Below are 20255 nucleotides of genomic sequence, written 5' to 3' on the forward strand. Positions count from 1 at the left end.
ACAAAAAAAAAACACCCGGCTAAGTTTGTTGTGGGCTTCTTCTTAGACCACGGCGCGTTTGGAACCCTCGTAGCTTTAGTTTTAAGTTTACGAATATGGTTATCGCCATCATCTCACTACCGTGTAATTCTTATGTACGCATCAAAAGTGCCACCTTACTTGAATAAAGATATTTTTGACTTTGACTTGGACTACCTAAATATATATGAATTTGTCGTACTAGTATAAAATTAAGTACTACGTACACACCTATAATATAGATTCAAGTACTTGGATTACGGTCTCTCACAACGGGGGAATTAGTCAAGTGGTGAAAGCTTTAGTTTTAAGTCATCATCAGCCTCATTCATGGTAACATATGATATGTATGAAAGCTTCATAAGTGCCTGTGATAGGTCTACATGAATAAAACATTTTTCAATTTGAATTTGAATTATACAGCTTTAACTTTTCCTCTTTTTGCGAGTTAAGAAACTTTACTAACCAACGATGCCCAACGAATCACCGAGGCAGAATCGAGCAGTCTAGGTTTTGTCTTGTATTAAAATTGTTTATCTTGATCTCTAGTGGTCTTGCAATCCGAGATTCGGTATTGAGTTCTGCTGAAACAGTTTGCAAACAACGAGCTGTTTCGGAGCCAAAATGTTAAAATATAGTTATTTATCGCAATTTCAACTGTATAATCTTATATTTTAACGAAAGAGTCACTACAATGTATAACAGTATATTTCTTTATTGACATACGAAACGCCAGTACGGCCCTTAAGGTTCAATGGAAATATTTCGCTACATCGAGCGGGAATTAAAACATTTCGAGTTATTATTATATTAAAGTCAAGCGAACCTATGTTTTATTGAAACTCATTATAAACCAATATAATAAAAAGTTCCGGAATCAAAGGGCAGGAACGCACATCTTTCTTTGCAGTGTGTAAACTCTACAATATGAATTAAAATACATATGAATCATCTACGTATTTTATATGTACATAATAAATAAATACATACGATTAAGGCAAATACTTAACTTTACTTTATGCAAAATGTTTCCGTCGGGAAGTCGTTGCATGAGATACATAGTAAATTTAATTTAAAGTGAATGTGAATTAGGATTTCAAAATCGCCCGAACTATTTTAAAGATGTTAATACTAGTTAAACGAGATAAAAAGTAGCTCATTCACACCCGAGATGTTTGTACGCACGGGCGTCTACATAGTTTGAACATATTACTTTTCATATTTTTAAGAAAACGGCTGAGGCTGAGTTATGAGAATACGTTAAAAAATATATCTTTAAAAGATTGTATTATTATTATTAAATTATTAATTGCACACACAAAAACAAAATACAAAGAGAAACACATTGACAAATAAAAAATAATAAAAAACTAGTTTAGCAAAGGCTTTTACTTTTAGATTAGCTAGTGTGTGTGTGAGTGTGTGAGAGTGCTAGATTTTACCTACTTCGTTTTTATAGCATCACTTTCGTTATATGGATTTGTTACTTTTTGGGTTTTATATTTTTTCTTTTGCCAGTATTTTAATATTTAAATCACGCGTTAAATTTTCTTTAGAATCACTTGATAAACATTTTGCATTAATAAAGGAATACTTTTCGTTAAGTGTGCAAGAATTTATATCTTTCAGCGAGAACTATAAAATTAATTGCCAGAAAACATAGTGTTTATATTTTCTTTAGACTGACCATTCCACTTCCATTCTTATTACTAAGCTTATAAATAGTTATTTTAAATTTTAATAAAAGATAATAATAGTTGTTTTTATAATAAATAATGTTAATTAAGATGATTTTAGTATAAAAGTGTAGTTAATTATACTTAAAGCAAACATTAAACCAAAAAGTTTGTTTATGTGCCCAGCCTAAATTTTATTTATGGACGTAGGTAGATTGTCTATCTCAACTCTTTTCTATGCATATAAATAATAAAACCGTAGGCTAGCCGTGTGTCTACGTTAAAGATTTTTGCAAATAGATGACTAGGAGACGTAAGAAATAAGCAATAGAACGAAAAAATGCAATTTTTAGAATTTTTGTCTGTTTGTATGTATGTAAGTTGATTTGTGCGGCTTTGACTGCATAGCTGCTACTACAATAGCTGCTACTCGGGATAACATTAAATATAACACTTTTCATCTCGAAAAACAACATGAAGACATGCGAAGAAAGTTGTTGTAGATTTTACTTCACAATTCTTCTTACATTTGAAAGGATGTATGTAAGTATTAGTTAGATTTAGCGAAAATTTCGTAAAGATGTGGTATGCATTATTGTAAGTAGAGGAAATAAATGCCCAGCGGAAAGCAGCGAACCCCTCTGTTAGAAATTAACGAAACATTATGGGAACTATTGGTGATAGATAAAAATGATGTAGGTACTCAATAATTAAATCGGCGCGAGCCGTAACTTAACAGGTTAGAGCGCTCAGGCCGCGATTGCCAGAGCATCGCAGGTTCAAATACTGTCGGTTCCGAAAGTTTTTATATGCATTTAAAAATTTTAAAATTGCTTATTAAATGATTTGAAAAATACCTAGGTAGGTAAAACGCTGAAGGTCGGCCTATATTGACAACTTACATACAAAAAAATGCACTCATAGTGCGATAATAATATCTGCCTACGTTTACTTATTTGATCGCATGAAAGAAAGTAGGTACTGTTTCCCAATATTGTTACTAGATGGCGCTCTTTAGGTATCATATAAATCTCAGTTAACTTTTACACAGCCTCATTGGCACTCTGAACAGTCGCGCGCATCAATTGTTTCTACAGAATAGAATTTAATATTGTAAAATCGATAACCCGCAGTAAAACCATTGGCGTCCTTTAAGTGACCCGTACATGGGGAGACCAGTCGTCGCAGTCATAGCATAAATAAAAGATGGAGTAATATTATAATGTAATATTATATTATATAAAATTGCAAGCGCAAATCAAACCGTCTCCAAAAGGATTGCGCACACCGTGTGTTTCCATATACAGTTTAGTAAAATTTTAAGTTCATATAGTTATTTTACTATACCAAACTGTAAAAAAGATACGCGGAGGTAAACTAAAAGAAACAATTTAAGTATATTATACTTTATTTTCTTTACATTCATTTATAATACTAAAACCGGTACTTTAGAATACCATTTGCTTACAAGCAATGGCAAATTGAGCGATACGCACATTTTACACATTTTAAATACCGCAATTTTAAGGTCGCAACAAACAGAACGACCTTGACAAGAGTTAATCCTGTAATAATAGGTTGGTGCACAAACCGAGACACTTGTGTTGTATTGTTTGGCAAGATACCTTGGCATACCATATTTTCAAACAGTCATTATGACATCAATCACTAGACACTGCAATTGCATCAATTTCATACACAGACTTTCAATCAAGAAATGTTAAGTCTAAGTAAAGTATATCATAAACGTATTACACATATTCAGTTTTTTATTTTATTTAGTTTCACGCACTTTATTTAAGTTATAAAACAGGAAGTATTTTATATTATGTAATGGCGCGCTTACATACTCTGGTCGCCTGTGTCGCAAGCACTACACGGCATTCATCGTGCAACTAACGAGATATAATATAAGCACCGAATCTAGGGTCTTAGTGTAACCAGATTAGCAACCGGCAACTGTGACCAGTTGCCGGTTGTACCGCAGTACCGCTCACAGCAACTACACTTTCCTGTGGTTGTATCCTGTGTCGGTGGCAAAAAGTGTCTACTATTTCACAGCGCCTAGCATAGCTGCAATCTGCATATAATGGGCAATAAATCTAACGCTAGGTTTTTAAAAAAAAAAACTTCAGATGAAAAGTTTTGTGAGTTTTGGTGGATTTGGTAACTAATTGAATTAAATTGTGTGTAATTTTCGCGCCGTCAAGCGCGGCGGAGCACGGCAAGTGTGAGTCCCATTATTAGTTATTGCTCATTCAATTAAAATTCATGTAGGTAATATTAATAATTATGTTAATCAAGAGTTTCCATACTGATGAGATATATCCGAATTTTATGGTTCTTACTTCTTAACTGTTGAGGTAGACTTTCGTGGGTCGCTGGCCATGTGAAAAATGCGCGCTACCGGTGCGCAATACTAAAATACCATGAAAATGTATGGCATAGTACGCGTATGTCTTGTATGATTATCACATTATTTATTTATTTTTAATTTAGTCAGTACGGTTAACACCAATTACACTAATTAAATACACAAGAAATTAAACTATGCAATCTAAAAGTTACCGAATTATATATGGCATATTCCTATGCGTATGTCAACGATGGCTGTCGTAGTTAGGTACCTACATTTATACTTACACAAATATTGTAAATACTGACTAAAGGAAGTGTAACTTTTTTATCTTATTTTATTATAAGTTAGCTCTTGACTGCAAACTCACCTGACGGTAAGTGATGACGCTGTATAAGATGGTCTAACGGTTGACGGTATGACGGTTTCTATGTGGTATCATATCGTTTGTATATAGGGTTTAATTAGACACCCACCAGACCAGCCAGACACAATTTTGAAATTATAAATTTCAAAATATCTGCCGGAGATCAAACATGGGACCTCGCATTTAAACCACAGCGGTTAACAACTGCACCAGGGCGGTCGTCATAGTTTCTTGTAGGTTAACCTTAGTGTATCTCAGCAACACGTTTGTGAATTATGTTTTAAAGCGTCTATAAATTTTCCAATGCCCCACTTAAAATATGTTTTAATTTTTTATTTACCTATCCCCTTTCACGCATGAATACTAGCAATTGTATATATAAGGGTGTATACAAATAGCATATGAATATATTTTATTTATTTATTGCCTTGTCCCACAAAAACATACGTCTTGGCCATATATGTATTAAAAATGGAACTGTTAACCTATTGTAAAAGTTAATAACTCTCTATAGTTACTTTAATTTGTCTTAGAAATCTAAACAATCTGACGAGCAACACACTTTACTTAACATACACTTGTTATTTATACATAGAAATGGTATATCCGGATATCAGAAACTGTGCCACCTAGACCGCACAATTCATCAGGGAAGTAAGCTGAGTTATCTTTTTATCCTAATTTATCTACACCCTGATATCTGAAAAATCAGTACAACTGCTCGCTTCAGTTCAAAGTTTATATATAGTTGTCCGGGTGAATGACGTTACAAAAGCCGTGTAGGAGCGTGCGTCAAGGTATGCGCCGGATCATTAAAATTCAGGATTACCCAGAAAAATGCTAACGAATTTACGAATTGTTTGCAAGCAAGTTTTTGTCCATCCGATACGGAACACTGACGGAGCCTTGATGTGAGTGCATATACCTTCAACTGTTCTAGAATGAACCTTAACGGTACAAAATAATACGTTACGTTATATATACATAAATTTAGTCTTATTCCTAACATATAACAAAAGTGACGTTTACTCTACGTAATTGCCGGCAAATTTAATACCCGGTACTGTGACTACGCACAGAATCGGGTGTATCAAAAGCATAACCCGTTAAATTACATAGAGTGTTTAAAACTTTCTGGATAGACGATGATCTAAGTAAATTGTTTACCTCTTTAAATTTAGTCACATAAGTAAAATATAAAAACGGCCGTTTAATATTTATTATACCCGGCATCGCTAACATCCGGTTCTGTACGTACTAACTAATGGAAATGGATTACAAATAAATATCTCGAGTTATTAGAATTGTAGATCTAGGTTACCTACTAAGAAAATTCTAAGCATGATACTACTATTATATTTTCTCAAATAAAACATACCTATTGATTTACTATACTTTATTACAAGCCAAGTTGATCGATCTAACTTACCCAGGAAGTTCGAAGCACCCGAGATATCGATTTCGAACCCTATTCCGTACCTGCTTTCATAAGTTCACGTTGATTAGGATTATGATTTAAGAAATCTGTTTGATATCCAATAACATAAGGGATGACTTCAGAGGGCTCAGCTTTTGTGTGTACATAGTTAAGTATAGGTGTTCATGAGCATCTAAACGAATAATTAGATATTGATAATTTATACAAATGAAAAAAAAGTGAATATTACAATATTAATATCTAGAGTTTACAATTAATATTGTAAGTTAATAATATAGTATATTGTATATTAATATAGTATGATATAAATTTCTTTTACATTTCTAATAATATATGTATTATTTGCTTAACTAAATGTATTTATTTGTGTGTCGATTGGCGCAGTGGGCAGCGACCTTGCTTTTTAAGTCCAAGTCGGTGCGTTCGATTCGCACAACTAGAAAATGTTTGTGTGATGATATTATAAGTATTTATGTGTATTATTCATAACAATACACATCAGTCATCCTAGTACCCATAAGACTAGCTAAGCTTTTACTTTGGGGATAGATAGCAGTGTTTATTTGTCATAGAATATTTTATTTATTATTGTGTGGTATTTTTTTACCCTATACACGTTTATTTGTTATAGCTTATTGATTATTATTATTTTTTATTGTTACCCGCGACACAATTTTTACTTGTCTGTGTGTTTGTGTGTGTGTGTTGTGTGTGTGGCTGTAGCACCGCTCCCGAACGGATGGACCGATTTTGATTTTGTTTTTTGTTTGAAAGGTGAATTAGTTGGGGAGTGTTCTTAGCAACTATCTAAGTTATTAAATTAAAAAGTAGTAATAATATATATATTATAATACATACAGTAGACGACTTTTTCCATCTATAGGAGAAGACTATGATAAAAAGGCTTTCAACAGCTTGTTTACTGCGTTTATTAATATTTATTTCTATCGTTGTAAGGTGATAGTGATAATTAAATGTATGAGTGACTACAATATTTAGTTATTTTTTATTGAAAACGATAAATTCTAAATTCCAATCTTCGGCATACCACTTTATACCGAAAATTGACTAAAGAAAATTTGTATAAGTATAATATATTACTTAGGATTTAACACATTTCGTGTACCTTTACAAAAATACTATTCAAATACCAGACTATAATCTTATATAAATAATAAAGCGGATTTCCTTACTACGCTAGATAGCGTTCGGAGCGAACAACTTATAACTCTGATAACTTTTTGAAATTCTAGCTGTTGCCCGCAACTTCGCTCGTGTTTATGTAGATTTTGTCAATCAATTGGGTTCAACAAACGGGTTGCAGTTTTCTTAAAGTGCTTTTTCCGACTCTCGTGAATCATTATTTTTTTCTGGATTATTTACATTAAACAATGTGATCAAGCTTATGAGGTTCTCCTTAATTACTCTTTGAACGATGATAGTTGTGGTTAGGAGTCGGCTTGGAATCGAGTTCGAACCCTCACAAGTCACACACCTCTGACTTTCCTAGTTATGTGCATTTTAAGCAATAAAAATAACTTACTTAAAGGTTCTCAATAAATCATCAAGTCCTCAAAGGTGTGTGGAGTCCACCAATCCGCACTTGGCCAGCGTGTTGGACTACGGCCTAAACCATTCGTATCTAGTGCCATGTACCTAGTAATGGGTTTAATTAAAAAGGAGTAATGACGACAGTTTGAACCATAGACCATAGTTCATGGACCGTCTGTATTAACGTAGTGGGAGGAAGTTAGCAAGCTTTAAGGTTATTATTCGTAGGTACTGTTTGTATACTTTGTGGTTAGACGAACGTATGAAAAACAAAAGCACTGCAAAAACTGTCCCTAAACCGGACTTTAGAAATAGTTAATGTCATTATTGTACACTAAACATTCTCCTTTTGCATTCATTTAAATTTGTAGCAATTATTCATAATATTATTATTATTATAAACGTCCATAAATAAGACTAATGTCAGTAATTAAGAAGTTAAACGTGTCGTTTGTGATTTATTTATGTGTATAATAAATAAAACTTAAATAAATAAGTAAAGTTAGCGTTTGTACGGAATTCGATCGCGTCCGCGATGCCGTCGGCAAAAGGTTAATTATGTAGGTACCTACCTACTGGCGATAAAAAACTAAGGACTAAATTGAATTCTTGTGTCTTAAGGTTTTTCAAATTTTATTACACTTGCGTATGATATTAAATTTTATTGACGCTACTTGCTAAAAACTTAATGACAATTTTACAACGATATATCAAAACAGTCATTTGCATACGTCTATATTACACTCGTTGGTGCGAAACTCCGACGCTAAAAAATTAAAAATTTGAATATTTTAACAAAGAGGTAACACACCTACTTAGGTACTAAAATAAATATGCGGCACTTTATCTTTGTACATGCAATAAATAACATTTTTGATAATAAGACTTTCACAAAAACTAATTTTAACGCTTGTTTATCGTGCGCCTATACCTATACTAGGTATACCAACTTAGTCTAAGAACATGCCTGCGTGTTTTTGTATGATGTGATAATAACACCTATTTGGAGCAGCCTGGTCGATTTTAACTCTTAATCCTACTCTCCAATGAGAGAGGGGACCTATGCTTAGCATTGGGGCTGTAATAGACTCATGATGATTAGGACGATGATGAGTGATGACGTTATAAATCGTAGCACGTTGACGTTGTTGAAAGTTGTACATAATTCTTTTAATCACAATTCTTACGGAATAAGCATCACTCATTTAATCGCAAGTCTCGGTATTAAAAGAAACACTGCTCCCTCTGACTCTAAGCAATGTATTGGCGTAGACAATAATATGAAACATTACACTAAGGTATTTCTAAGACTAACTGTTGAGCAAAATAAACTTTTTATTCCCGACGTCGATTTATAATGTAAACGGCTTTGTAAAGTCGTCCAATGATACACTGATATAAGCGACGCTTTGTATAAGTATTTATTTCGTTATTTCAGCAACTTTTCGTTAAACTTCTTTTATAAATAACTAGCCGTTTCCCGCCCGCTTCGCTAGGCGAATTGAAAAAGGAAATAAATTACATTTTATGTTTCATTTTTATTTATTTTTTTCATATTTTTATTATTCTCCTTTTTTTTTATTTTTGTATGAACATAAATAGGCCCCGCGGATAGAACTGTAAGCATCGATATTGTTTAGACTTACTTAAATTCCAAATTCCATCGATTTAGCCTGTATCTTTCATCCAGGTGATTTTTCTCACTAATATTCATTGTAACTTTCAATGTGCAATCATTATAACATTTCCGTGCCTTTCTTCCAAAAATTAATAATAATTGACATGAAGAAAAAAATTTGAAATGAGCATTGAAAGTTTAAGTTAAAGTCATTGCAAGTCTCATATGTGAAGTTGAAATCTGTCTAGGTTCAAGTGCGCCGAATTTTCTGTTAACTAAAATTTTCTCCGTGACATCAATTTTTTATAGAAAATTAATTGTGCATGTTTTTTATGAATTCTATTGGAATAAGTAACTAAATCTCTTTTCCACATCTCATGTGCTTGGAAAATGCATTCATTTTAATCTGTTACATTTCCGCGATCTCGCAATAAAAGTATTCGTTGGTTATGTAGTCTGCAAAAGTAAAATGAATGTAAAATTCTTAGTCCGTTGATTGGATAGCTGCATGTAAAGTTAAGTTTTTGAAACCTCTCAATGACTTTTTCTCCGCTGCCAAAAAGACGATTGTTTAAGGAAATACACGAATATCCCTACATACACGAAGATCCCCACCAAATTTGGAGTCTGTAGAAGTTACAGGTTAGAAATAAAAATTTTAGATTTTAACACCCACCCCCGCAATTCCTGTCGGAAGTAGACTTTATTGAAATCCATTTTGAGATGTTCTTTATGTGAATAATAAAAGATTCCTACCATATTTAGAATTTTTAGAAGCTATATTTCGAAATTGAAATTTTTTATTGTTAACACTTAACACCCACCCCCGCGAAGCGTATTGGAGGTGATTCATTGTAAAATCCGCTCGAAGATAATTTTTATATTACATATAGAACACTCTCACTACATTTGGAGTCTATAGGAGCTATCGCTTGGAAATTGAAAATTTTCATTGTTAACGCCCCCGCAATCTTCTTTGGGGTGGGATATCGTAAAATTTGTTCATAAATCATTTTTACATAACGTTTCTAAGTCTTATGGTTCCCGAGATTTCGTGGTGAGTGACTATATAGATGGGAATTCTTCGATTATCATCGAAATTTTTAACTTTTTATCGGGCTTTTTTAAAATTTTCTTACATACAAAACTTTCTCCTGACAATTCTGAAGATAAAAAAAAGGCCCAATTGGTTCAGCCGTTCTCCACTATCGTGAGTAGATTCTTAGCTGAATGTAAAAAACCATAATCCGTTTAATACACTCTGTTGAAATCCATGAAAACAAAAGAATCAAGAGAAAATGCTTATCTTTTGTTTTTATTAGCGGGATAAATGTTCATAAAAGTAAAACAGCAATAAAAAAATGAAGGAATGTTGGAATTCAAAAAATAGATAGCCATAATAAACCATCTAGGAAAAATTTCGCATCGAATGGTGGTAGTTTCATGTCGATACGATCAGTGGTTTAGGCGTGATTGAGCCTCAAACGAAGACCATTTTCATTATATATATATAGATTAAATTCCAAAACCATTATTTTTTGATTCACAGATTATTTAAAATTCAACTCTTTAAATATAATAATTATGATAGCGTGACGTAAAATTTTAACTTATATGACTGAGCCCAAATACCTGCAAATCATGTAATCAAAAGTCATTATCGATCATTTAAATCATTCAAATTTTTATAATAAAATTGTAGAGTTATTTCAATTTCAGTCAAATGATCTACAACATCCATTTATGAAAAACAAAACAATACCAACTGAAATTGTACACTAATATGTAATTTCGTTAACTGCGATTTTATTTTTAAATAAACACGAGCGGTGAGTATTCCACATATTGTAAAACATTTATCCATTTCTCGTGGAACTTTAAAGAGATGATTTCAGTTTTAATTTTTCTGTATATTTTAGAAAAAAATACTATAAATGAATCAGAATTTTTAATAGTGAGCCTTTGCTTAAAATCAACTTCATAAATACTATTATGGCTGAGTTATTATCAAATTTTTTCGAACCTTTCCTTATGCATTTTCTGACGAACAAATAATGTAAGAAAAATTTCACTTCTAGCAAGTGTTTTTTTTTGTATGTATTCTATGTGGGTGCCCAAATGAACACAATATTTATTTATTGTTTATAAGCTAGCGACACTTAGTTTTTTTATCTCGGCACATTATTGTACTTCAACACTGCATTACCTATGATTCGTTTTTATCAGACTGTGTGGAACTGTTAACACTCAGTTTTAAGAACGACACAGGTTGGGGTTGCAAGCTTCAGATGTTCAACCCAGATTTGAGCCCTACCAAAGTAATAGGTAAACACACATTCTGCCTAAGAGTGTCAAGTCTAACATCAACAGGGTGAACCTCGGCTTCTGCGACAATAAAATGTCAGGGGCGTCTAAAAGTGATTACTTAGGTCTGCATTCAAGAAGGTGGAGTTAGCCCTTCCGTGATTTTTAATCCCTTGTCTTGAGAGATGACGTTGTCAGTAATTATATTCCGATTGTCTGAGTGTTAATGGCTGTATATGGAAAGATCACAACCATTAGAACACAGAAAGCTAACCTTATAAGCAGAGATCAGATAGTTGGCAGGACGGTTGGCGTGGTAGGCAGCGACCCTGCTTTCTGCGACCAAGACCGTGGGTTCGGTTCCCACAACAGGAAGAATGTTTGTTTGATGAACATGAATACTTTTCAGTGTCTGTATATTATATTTATTCATGTGTATTATATAGATAAAAAATATTTATCAGCTATCTTACTAGCTACGCTTACTTTCGGGCCAAATGGCGATGTGTGTATTGTTGTAGTATGTTTATTATTATTTTATTTATAGAAACTACCACCAGCTAACTTGCTATACCTATTTCATTATCTTCAGTATATTAACGTCCCAACACTCGGCTGAAAAGAGGGATTAAGTGCTGTAGTTACTTATAACTTAAAATTGTTTTGATATTGCTGGCGCTCAATTGTTGCATGAACTGTCTTAGCTTTAAATAGCTTTATGCAATTTTTGTAGCAATGTTAAACATGATTTTATATTATATGTGCTCTTCTTCTCCAACTAACTGTAAATTTCAGCTTATAAGAGGTTTTTCAGTGATTCAAAAGTGGATTCTAAACAAACGGTTTTTTTTGGTTTTTAGGACCCTCAAAAGATTAGGTGTTTGAATTTTCGCAGCACCCATTGCCATTTGAATTTTCAACTAAAAATGTATTAAGGCCTTTAATACCAACTGAATTCAAAAGACACACTGACAAACATGGGTATTTATCTATAGATACAAGAGTGTATCTACTACTATCGACACTATTGGGAACAGATAATATCTACACCTGTAGTAGTAGAGCTTTTTGTGACAGAGCTCGTTCGGGGAAGTACCTACTATCACACACTACACACTACTACATGCTTATTTCTGCCGCTAAGCAGCATTGTTGCAATGCTGTGTTCTGATCTCAAGGGCGTGGCTGCCTGTGTAATAACAGGCTCATGAGACTTAATTACGAGGTCCTTGTAAAGTGTTGCTCGGTTTAAAGTCGATGGTTATCCACTTACCATCAGGTGGGTCATCTGTTTCGGTCCATCAATTAATACTATAAAATCTCCCCGAGCTCTAAGACCTTCTTCGAGGTGCGTAATAATGTTAAATAAGACAAAAAGATACGATCAACCAAAGAAAATAAAGTAGGTATACATAATCATCGGTGCCTACCAAATTAATGTTTAACGTACCTACAAAGTATAATAATAGAAATAAAATACCGTACCCAATATTATAAACGCTATGTTATACGATAATATATATAGTTACATGTAACGTAATGAATAGGTTGTATTGCCTCATAAGTAACTAACTCTGTCGGTCGATGGGCTCAGTTCATTTACCGCCTACGCATCTACCCACTACCCTTAACACGGCGCCAGTAACATAAAGAAGTATTTATTTCAGAAAAATAATAAACGAAATTAAATAACAACGTTTAAACAATGTTTAAAAATACTTTAATAAACGATCTGTACAATCAATGAATTTCAATGTCAAGTTTGCTTGGAATCAGGCTGCTCCGCTTTTATCTCGCAAAATAGGTATAGAAAAATTAAATGAATTGTTAAACTGTAAAAATATGTTGGAAAAGCCGCTGAGTTTCTCGCCAGCTTCTTCCCCGGGAAATGGTGGATTCACTACAAACAAGCAGACATGTTTCAAAAGTGCACTAGGCATACTTGAAATAAATGAATGTCGAATATCTATATTGGAGAGTTACTTATATACCTACTTTGTATTTAAATTCCAGTTTATTTAACAAGAACAGATTTGTAATAGGTAGAAAAGGTACGTTAAAAGTTATGCCTTTATAAACTATTATGTCCTAAACTAGTCCAAATCTAGAAACCTGAAAGGATTTTTCAAAATTCTTAAAATCCATTTAAGAGTACTTTATTTAAAACTATGCAGATTATGATGCAGTCCAACCAAGATGGAAGCGGGACAACTTGTTAAAGTTAAGACAGTAATATTAAACCCATCACACGGCATAGTAGCGCAACGCAAAATAGCTTGGAAGGTATCGGGACGATATCAACCTTACAAAGATTTCAACGATAATCAGCGATCAAATCATAAGTTATCTCAATATTTATAAAAGTTTTCAAACTATTGTAGCTATAAATGCAAGGTACGTAAACAATATAGGTAGGTAGTAAGTAATTTAATAAATCTACACCGATTATTTTCTAAAACAAACGTCAAATTAAACACTTATTTACCTTTTTTACTCCTAGCTAGGTTATGTTAAGGATGTTCAAATACATTTTTTTTTTTCAAAAAAAATACTTTACGAAATATATATAGTGAAATTATGTACCGTAACTCATAAGAATAAAAATATAATATATATAATAAAATAAATTTAATGTCTATTAAATGTTTAAAAATGTAATTAACTATCTACCTATTAAAAATAGAGCCGTTGCCGGATGCCTACATAATACGCATGAAGGGCTGTGATTAAAGGAAATAAAAGTGGCATGATTAAAAAAAATCATAGACAAATAATAAAAAAAATATTTAAAAAAAAACCCCCCCAATATAAAGTAACCTAAATTGCATCCAAATCCAAAGGAAACTCGATTTTACGCCCACTGTGCGCTGCCACGCCATCAGCCGGTACAGTATTAGATATATCACATCAAAAATCATATTGTATTAAATTAAAGCGCACTCTCGTTATCTAATGTAAGTAGGTACGTTAGTACTATATAATATTTATTCTATGCAAATACGCAATTACACTTATCTAGTCAGGGTTAACAATTATTACAGTAGTAATAATGCCTAAACAGGACCGTCGGCTAATCGCCACGGAAACTATGTCATTTCTGTACAATTTCAAAATAATTTTATTTGCCCTACATACAATGAAAGATTTAAAAATTTTGGCTTGATAGCTACCCGTAGGAAATACCCGCTTAGCGGTAGGAAAATGCTAAAAATAAAGAATTATAACCGAATCATTTGCTAATTTATTTTCCAGTGTACATGTAGCTATGTACCTACCGTACATAGTATAAATGATAATCATAAAATTTATTTAGCCCCAAACCACAAAAGAACCATAATAGAAATTATTTACACAATGGGTAGGTTTATTTTCTTTAAAAAACCTAATATTGTGCGCCTGCTCTGCGCATGAACAAAATCAACTATACCTCCACGTATACTCACATACGGTAGAGCACAGGTATTAAACAATTTAATACGGCACAGTTATATTTTACCGTTAAATTGGTAAGTATGCCTTATCATATCAAGTCTCCAAATATAATAACTTAGATGTAATGAAACTGACACCTATCATGGTTACGAATAATAAAAAAAAAAAAACGGATAGTCAAACCTACCAAATACATAATATTGTAATGTCAGTGCCAAATGTAGCGAGCTAGCCAATGGAACAAGCAAGGGGAGAGCAGCTAAAATAAAATAAAAAATAAAATAAACTTTTCCGCACGTGAAAAAAAAGTTAGGGATGTGCAGGAGTTTATTGAAAAGCCCGGCAAAAGTTGCGAAAAGTTTAAAACACACGTATCCTTACCCAGTGCATCGCCCCCCTCTCTTCGTACACTCCCATCTGGGGGTCAATTTTTCCGTTTTCTATTTTCGAACGTATGGGCCTCTGCCCCACTACACTTTGGCACTCACACACGGCCCGCGGGGCATGACAACGTGCACGGCGCGTCGCGTCGGACAAGCGACTGCGGATGCGCTTGCACCCTGGGCCCTGACTCCGGTCGGGAGGAGGCCTGGCTCCGCCCCTGGCCCCGCCCGCTGGTCGATGAGATTGAGAACTTGAGGACACGGGCCGACTGTTTTTTTTTGTTTCACAAAAGTTGTTATTGAATTTTTGACGCAACTTTTTTTTGCAAAGTTACGAATTGCGCTCAAATGGCCCTCTCTCGTAATAGTTTTAGTCTGTGCTATCGAATATTCGCAGTGTTCTTTTAGTCCATACGTTCTAATATTATAAATGCGAAAGTGTGTCTGTCTGTTTGTATATTCGCATGTTACCATTTTAATATTATGTCATATGTTATAGCTTGGAGTTTGTAGATGGACATACAATAGTTTTTAAATACAAAAACTGCCCGGGTAAAGTTAAAACTATCCTTTGCTACCTCTGTGTGTGGCTTCACAGATATTTATGGTCACGGCGGATTTTTTTATAGTGATAGCTTACTTACATCATGGAGAGAGGAATAGAATACTTTTGTATAAATTAACAGTTCCCAAAGAATTTTGAAAATATATAAAATAGTAGGCGACGCCGCGTGCACAGCTAGTCAATTATATATATACTTTTTACGGATCGTTAGTTGAGTGCGGTTTATTTAGAGCGCGAAGTATTTAATCCACGCAAATAATCTTCCTACATTCTTCACTCTTACTGAGACTTGATTAAATACCCATCGTCAGAACTGAAATTTAGTGATAATAAAAAATTGTGAAATATTATTTTAGTCAAGGTTTTATTTCCATCTGTATCTCTAGCTCTCTGGTATAATTTTTTGATTGGTTAAAGGAGAATGACGTCTGAATATTTAATAATGCCCAACATTCTGTAAATAATAAATAAAAATAAAAAAATATACTTCGTTAATGTTAATCTCAGTTTAACTATTCTGAGCAAGTTAAAGGTTTGGTGCGAGCGGCCCTTGTATTGATTGTGGCATTTTCACTCACGTTATTAAATTTATGAGGTCGAAAATTTAATTTCACCACTCATAGTCCTTATAGACCATTTTTTCTTACTTGTATTACTTTATAAACGATGTTTTGGTTGCGTCTCAATTTAAAGTACTTATATTTTAAAAATATTAAAATAGGCCATCTGGAAGAAATCTCTTAAGAGATAAGTTATCCTTTTGCATCTTCTGTCATGTGTGTTTCATGGTAATTTTAATCTTTTATACTAAATAAATAAAAATAAAAAAAAACATAGTAGGTATATTCATATATCTAAAAAACATTAACGTATTGGTTTTTTTTTCTATTTTAAAAGGTTTTATAGCTACCTAGAAAGTATTGAGAATATTGTAAGTAATAAGAAAGGTTAAAAAATAGAGTAGAGTTATACTAATGTGAAAGTTAATCACAGTTTAGCTATTCAGCGCAAGTTAATAATTTGGTGCGAGCGGTCCTTTTATTGATTGAGGCATTTTTTACTCACGATATTTGTAACGTAAAGCGTAGGTGATATGAAGTGCTACACGCTAAGCGCTTTGCAGGGAGCGTTTTCCTACTTTTTATCAGACTGCCATTATAAGGTTATGTTTTTTTTAGAAAAAAGGAGGATAACCCTTTTTTCCTTTTTCCGAACCTACCTACAAATATGCTAAAATAATAATATAAACCTCAATCGGCATTCTTTCAGGGAGGTTGGAGGCTTCGGTCGTGGCTAATTACCAACCTACAGACAAAGACGTGCCGCCAATCGATTTAGCGTACCGATGTGATGTCTCGTAGAAACTAGTTAGAGGTATAATATAATAATAGTAATAATAGTAAGCGTGGCTTGCTTATGGTAACCTACTAAGATTTATGAATAATATACATAAATACTTATAATATACATAAAAACAACCAGACACTGTAAAAGATTAATGTTCATTAAGACAGATTGCATTCAAGGGCTAACATGTAGTGGAATAAAATCCCACCCCCCCCCCTATCTTTCTACGGGTATCGTACGAGGCGGGTAAAAGAAAATAACGGAGAACGCGCAACTGCGTCCTCTATCCTACTTCTAGATCTGCTATGATCACCAACGCGTCTGCCCGGTGTGGTGATTATATGGACAAACACTCCCGTTGGGATAGGCCTTTAGTCAAGCAGTGAACTGTAACAGGCCATTGCAATTATTAGTTCGCATATAGTAACAAAAACAAAAACAAAAACAGAAACAGAAACAGACACAGAAACAGAAACAGAAACAGAAACAGAAAACCAAAGGCTACGAGGGTTTCAAACGCGCTCTGGTCTAAAAGGAGCCAACCAAAAACTTAGGCGGGTATTTTTTTTTTATAATCATCTCATAGTCAATTCACATCAAAGCTATTTTTTCTTTTCAGTAATCCATAATATTATAAATAAAAAAACAGCCTGTAGTCAGGGGGAAGATTTGTATAAAAGAAAAAATAATCAAGTGGAATAGATTTCATTTGAATCTCATAATGAAAGGGAGTAAGTAAATGAGATAGAAGTTAAGTTACATTCTTCTGGTAGTTAAGTTCATCTATACTTATCTTTATTTATATATTTCTTGTGTGCGTGTGTATGTCACTGAACTCCTCCTAAACGGCTGGACCGATTTGAATGATTTTTTTAGTATGCGTTTGGGTGGCACCCTGGATGGTTTAGATTCACAAATCAGCCCGACAGATGGCGCTGTGGTCCGCTAGTACTATAATAAAGTACCTGAGCCCTGTGGCGTCGCTCGAGCAACGTACGGGACGCTACATACTTAGTCTGACAGTCTGACACCTTCCTCAATAAATCAGATACCTAACGTAAAGATTTTTTCAATCTTACTGGTGCCAAATATACAAACCTATGATATTAAGTATCGATATAAAAGATGGAGATGTAACAAAATATGTAAACAAACAACTGAGGTGGGGACTATTAATCTGATTTTGCTTTTGGAACATTAATAAATAAATTAATTAATATGCTACGACAATACACACATCGCCATCTAGTCACAAAGTAGCTTGTGTTATTGGTACTGATAAATAATTTTTATGAATAATACACCCAGACACTGAAAAAAAAACATGTTCATCACACAAATATTGTCCAGTTGTGGGAATCGAACCCACGGCCTTGGACTCAGAAAGTAGGGTCGCTGCCCACTGCGCCAATCGGCCATTGCAAACCGCAGATGACCGTCCCGGGGAGCCAGTCCAGCCTCGGCATATTTAAATTAATTTAAATTCCGTATTACAAATTACAGCGTAAAGCAATTTAAACTGTTATAGCCCAGTGGGTAGGACTTCGTCTTCACTTTCGCAAGGGCGATTTCGAATATCACTTGATGATGGCAAACATGGTGAGGAAACCTGCATGCCTGAGAGTTCTCCATAATGTTCACAAAGCCAAAGTAAATAAGTGCTTATAAATTAGGCCTACTTGAAATAAAGGAATTTGGTTTTTTTTTTTTTGAAAGTTGCGTAAAGTCCACCAATCAGCTGGGCCAGCGAGGTAGACTACGGCCTTAACCACTTCTCATTGTGGGATCTCCTCCGTACCCTGTAGCGGGCCGGTAAATGGATATGATGATGATGATACCAAATTAATTCAAATAATGTGTGGTAGCACTACATATTAGTCGAAAGTCAGTAAAAGGACGGGTGGTACCCATCCAATTACTTCACATTAACATTTACATTCACTTTGAAATTTTAAAAGATAATTTGGTATCAATCAGTCTCAGCTCTTATCACTAACAAAGAATACTAATCGTCTAAGAAAGAACCGAAATCGGATTGTTAAATGATTCGTACGCTTGGTTAACCAAATAAATGATTCTAATATTAAGTCTTAAAAAAACAACACTAGCAATAGAAAATAAAATTGGTTGCCTGTAAAGACGGTATACGGGCGAAAGTTTTACGTGACAACGACTTTGAGTGGTAAAATAATTTTAATGTGAATATTCATTCGTATAGTAGGAAGAAGGATGAAATAATAGTAACAATTTAAAACATTTATTTATACAAAGAATTATATTTAAAACATTAATTTATACAAAGAATCTCGCACTGAATTTCATATTAACAAAATTTTATTTTTACCTTTACACATACATACGTATTTATATACAAATATACATACAATAACTTGCAATACATTTGCGTACAATGAAACAGCGTTTACTACAAAGGGACGCGTGCCTTTCACTTTTTATGTCTGTCTCTCTCGCTCTTAGGCGGGCGCGTGCCTCTCACTCGCTCTCATTGTGAGCGCATAACGTGAGCGGAGCGTAACGCAGTTTCTTGAAGTGTCACCCGGCAAACCAATTTATAAGACGTTGTCACGTCAAAAACGATACTAAATACTTATATGGAAACACTTTACGTATTCAGTATCAATAATCCTTAAATGAGACGTTTGCTACTGCTCGCTGAGGAGTTATCTTCAATCATATTCATCAGATCTACACGAAATTTGGACAGAACTAAACTTCAATTACAACCAATCTAATACAAAAGTAATTATTTAAATCGTTTAACAGTGCTATGGTACAAAATCGTCTTTCACGGAATAAAAAGTACCTATCCTATGTCCTAAGTACCTTGTAGTGTAAACTCAAAGCAAAGCATGCAAAGTTGCATTTGTCCATGCGGTAGTTTTCGCGTGATGCGCAGCCAATATACCAACAGACAGATAGACAGACATAAATTAAATATTACAGTTTTGGCTTCAGCATCGATTATAGAGTGCCCTCCAAAAAAATGGTCAAATTATCTTCAATGCATAGAATTCGACTCGTTACAGTTCTATTTTTAAATTTGGTGCAACCATTGATCTTTAAGAAATTTACAGTACCTTCAGTATGTAGCTTTATAACATTTTAAAGGGTTCCCGAAGGATTTTTAAAAACCCAAAACAAACGCGGATGAAGTCGCAGACACCAGCTAGTTACTGTAT

The 20255-nt window shown here is 33.7% G+C and overlaps 1 protein-coding gene across 1 annotated transcript in view; it reads right to left on the reverse strand.

The window, feature by feature from the left end:
• Positions 1–15283, reverse strand: part of LOC120636675 (protein apterous-like) — a 104327-nt gene extending 89044 nt beyond the window's left edge. Inside the window, exon 1 of the mRNA XM_039908241.1 lies at positions 15142–15283. Within this exon, the coding sequence (XP_039764175.1) occupies positions 15142–15177 (36 nt within the window). The 5' untranslated portion in view covers positions 15178–15283. The remainder of the gene's footprint in view (positions 1–15141) is intronic.
• Positions 15284–20255: the final 4972 nt, after the last annotated feature.

Source organism: Pararge aegeria, chromosome Z, assembly GCF_905163445.1.
Source record: "Pararge aegeria chromosome Z, ilParAegt1.1, whole genome shotgun sequence".
In the NCBI taxonomy this organism is placed as follows: Eukaryota; Metazoa; Arthropoda; class Insecta; order Lepidoptera; family Nymphalidae; genus Pararge; species Pararge aegeria.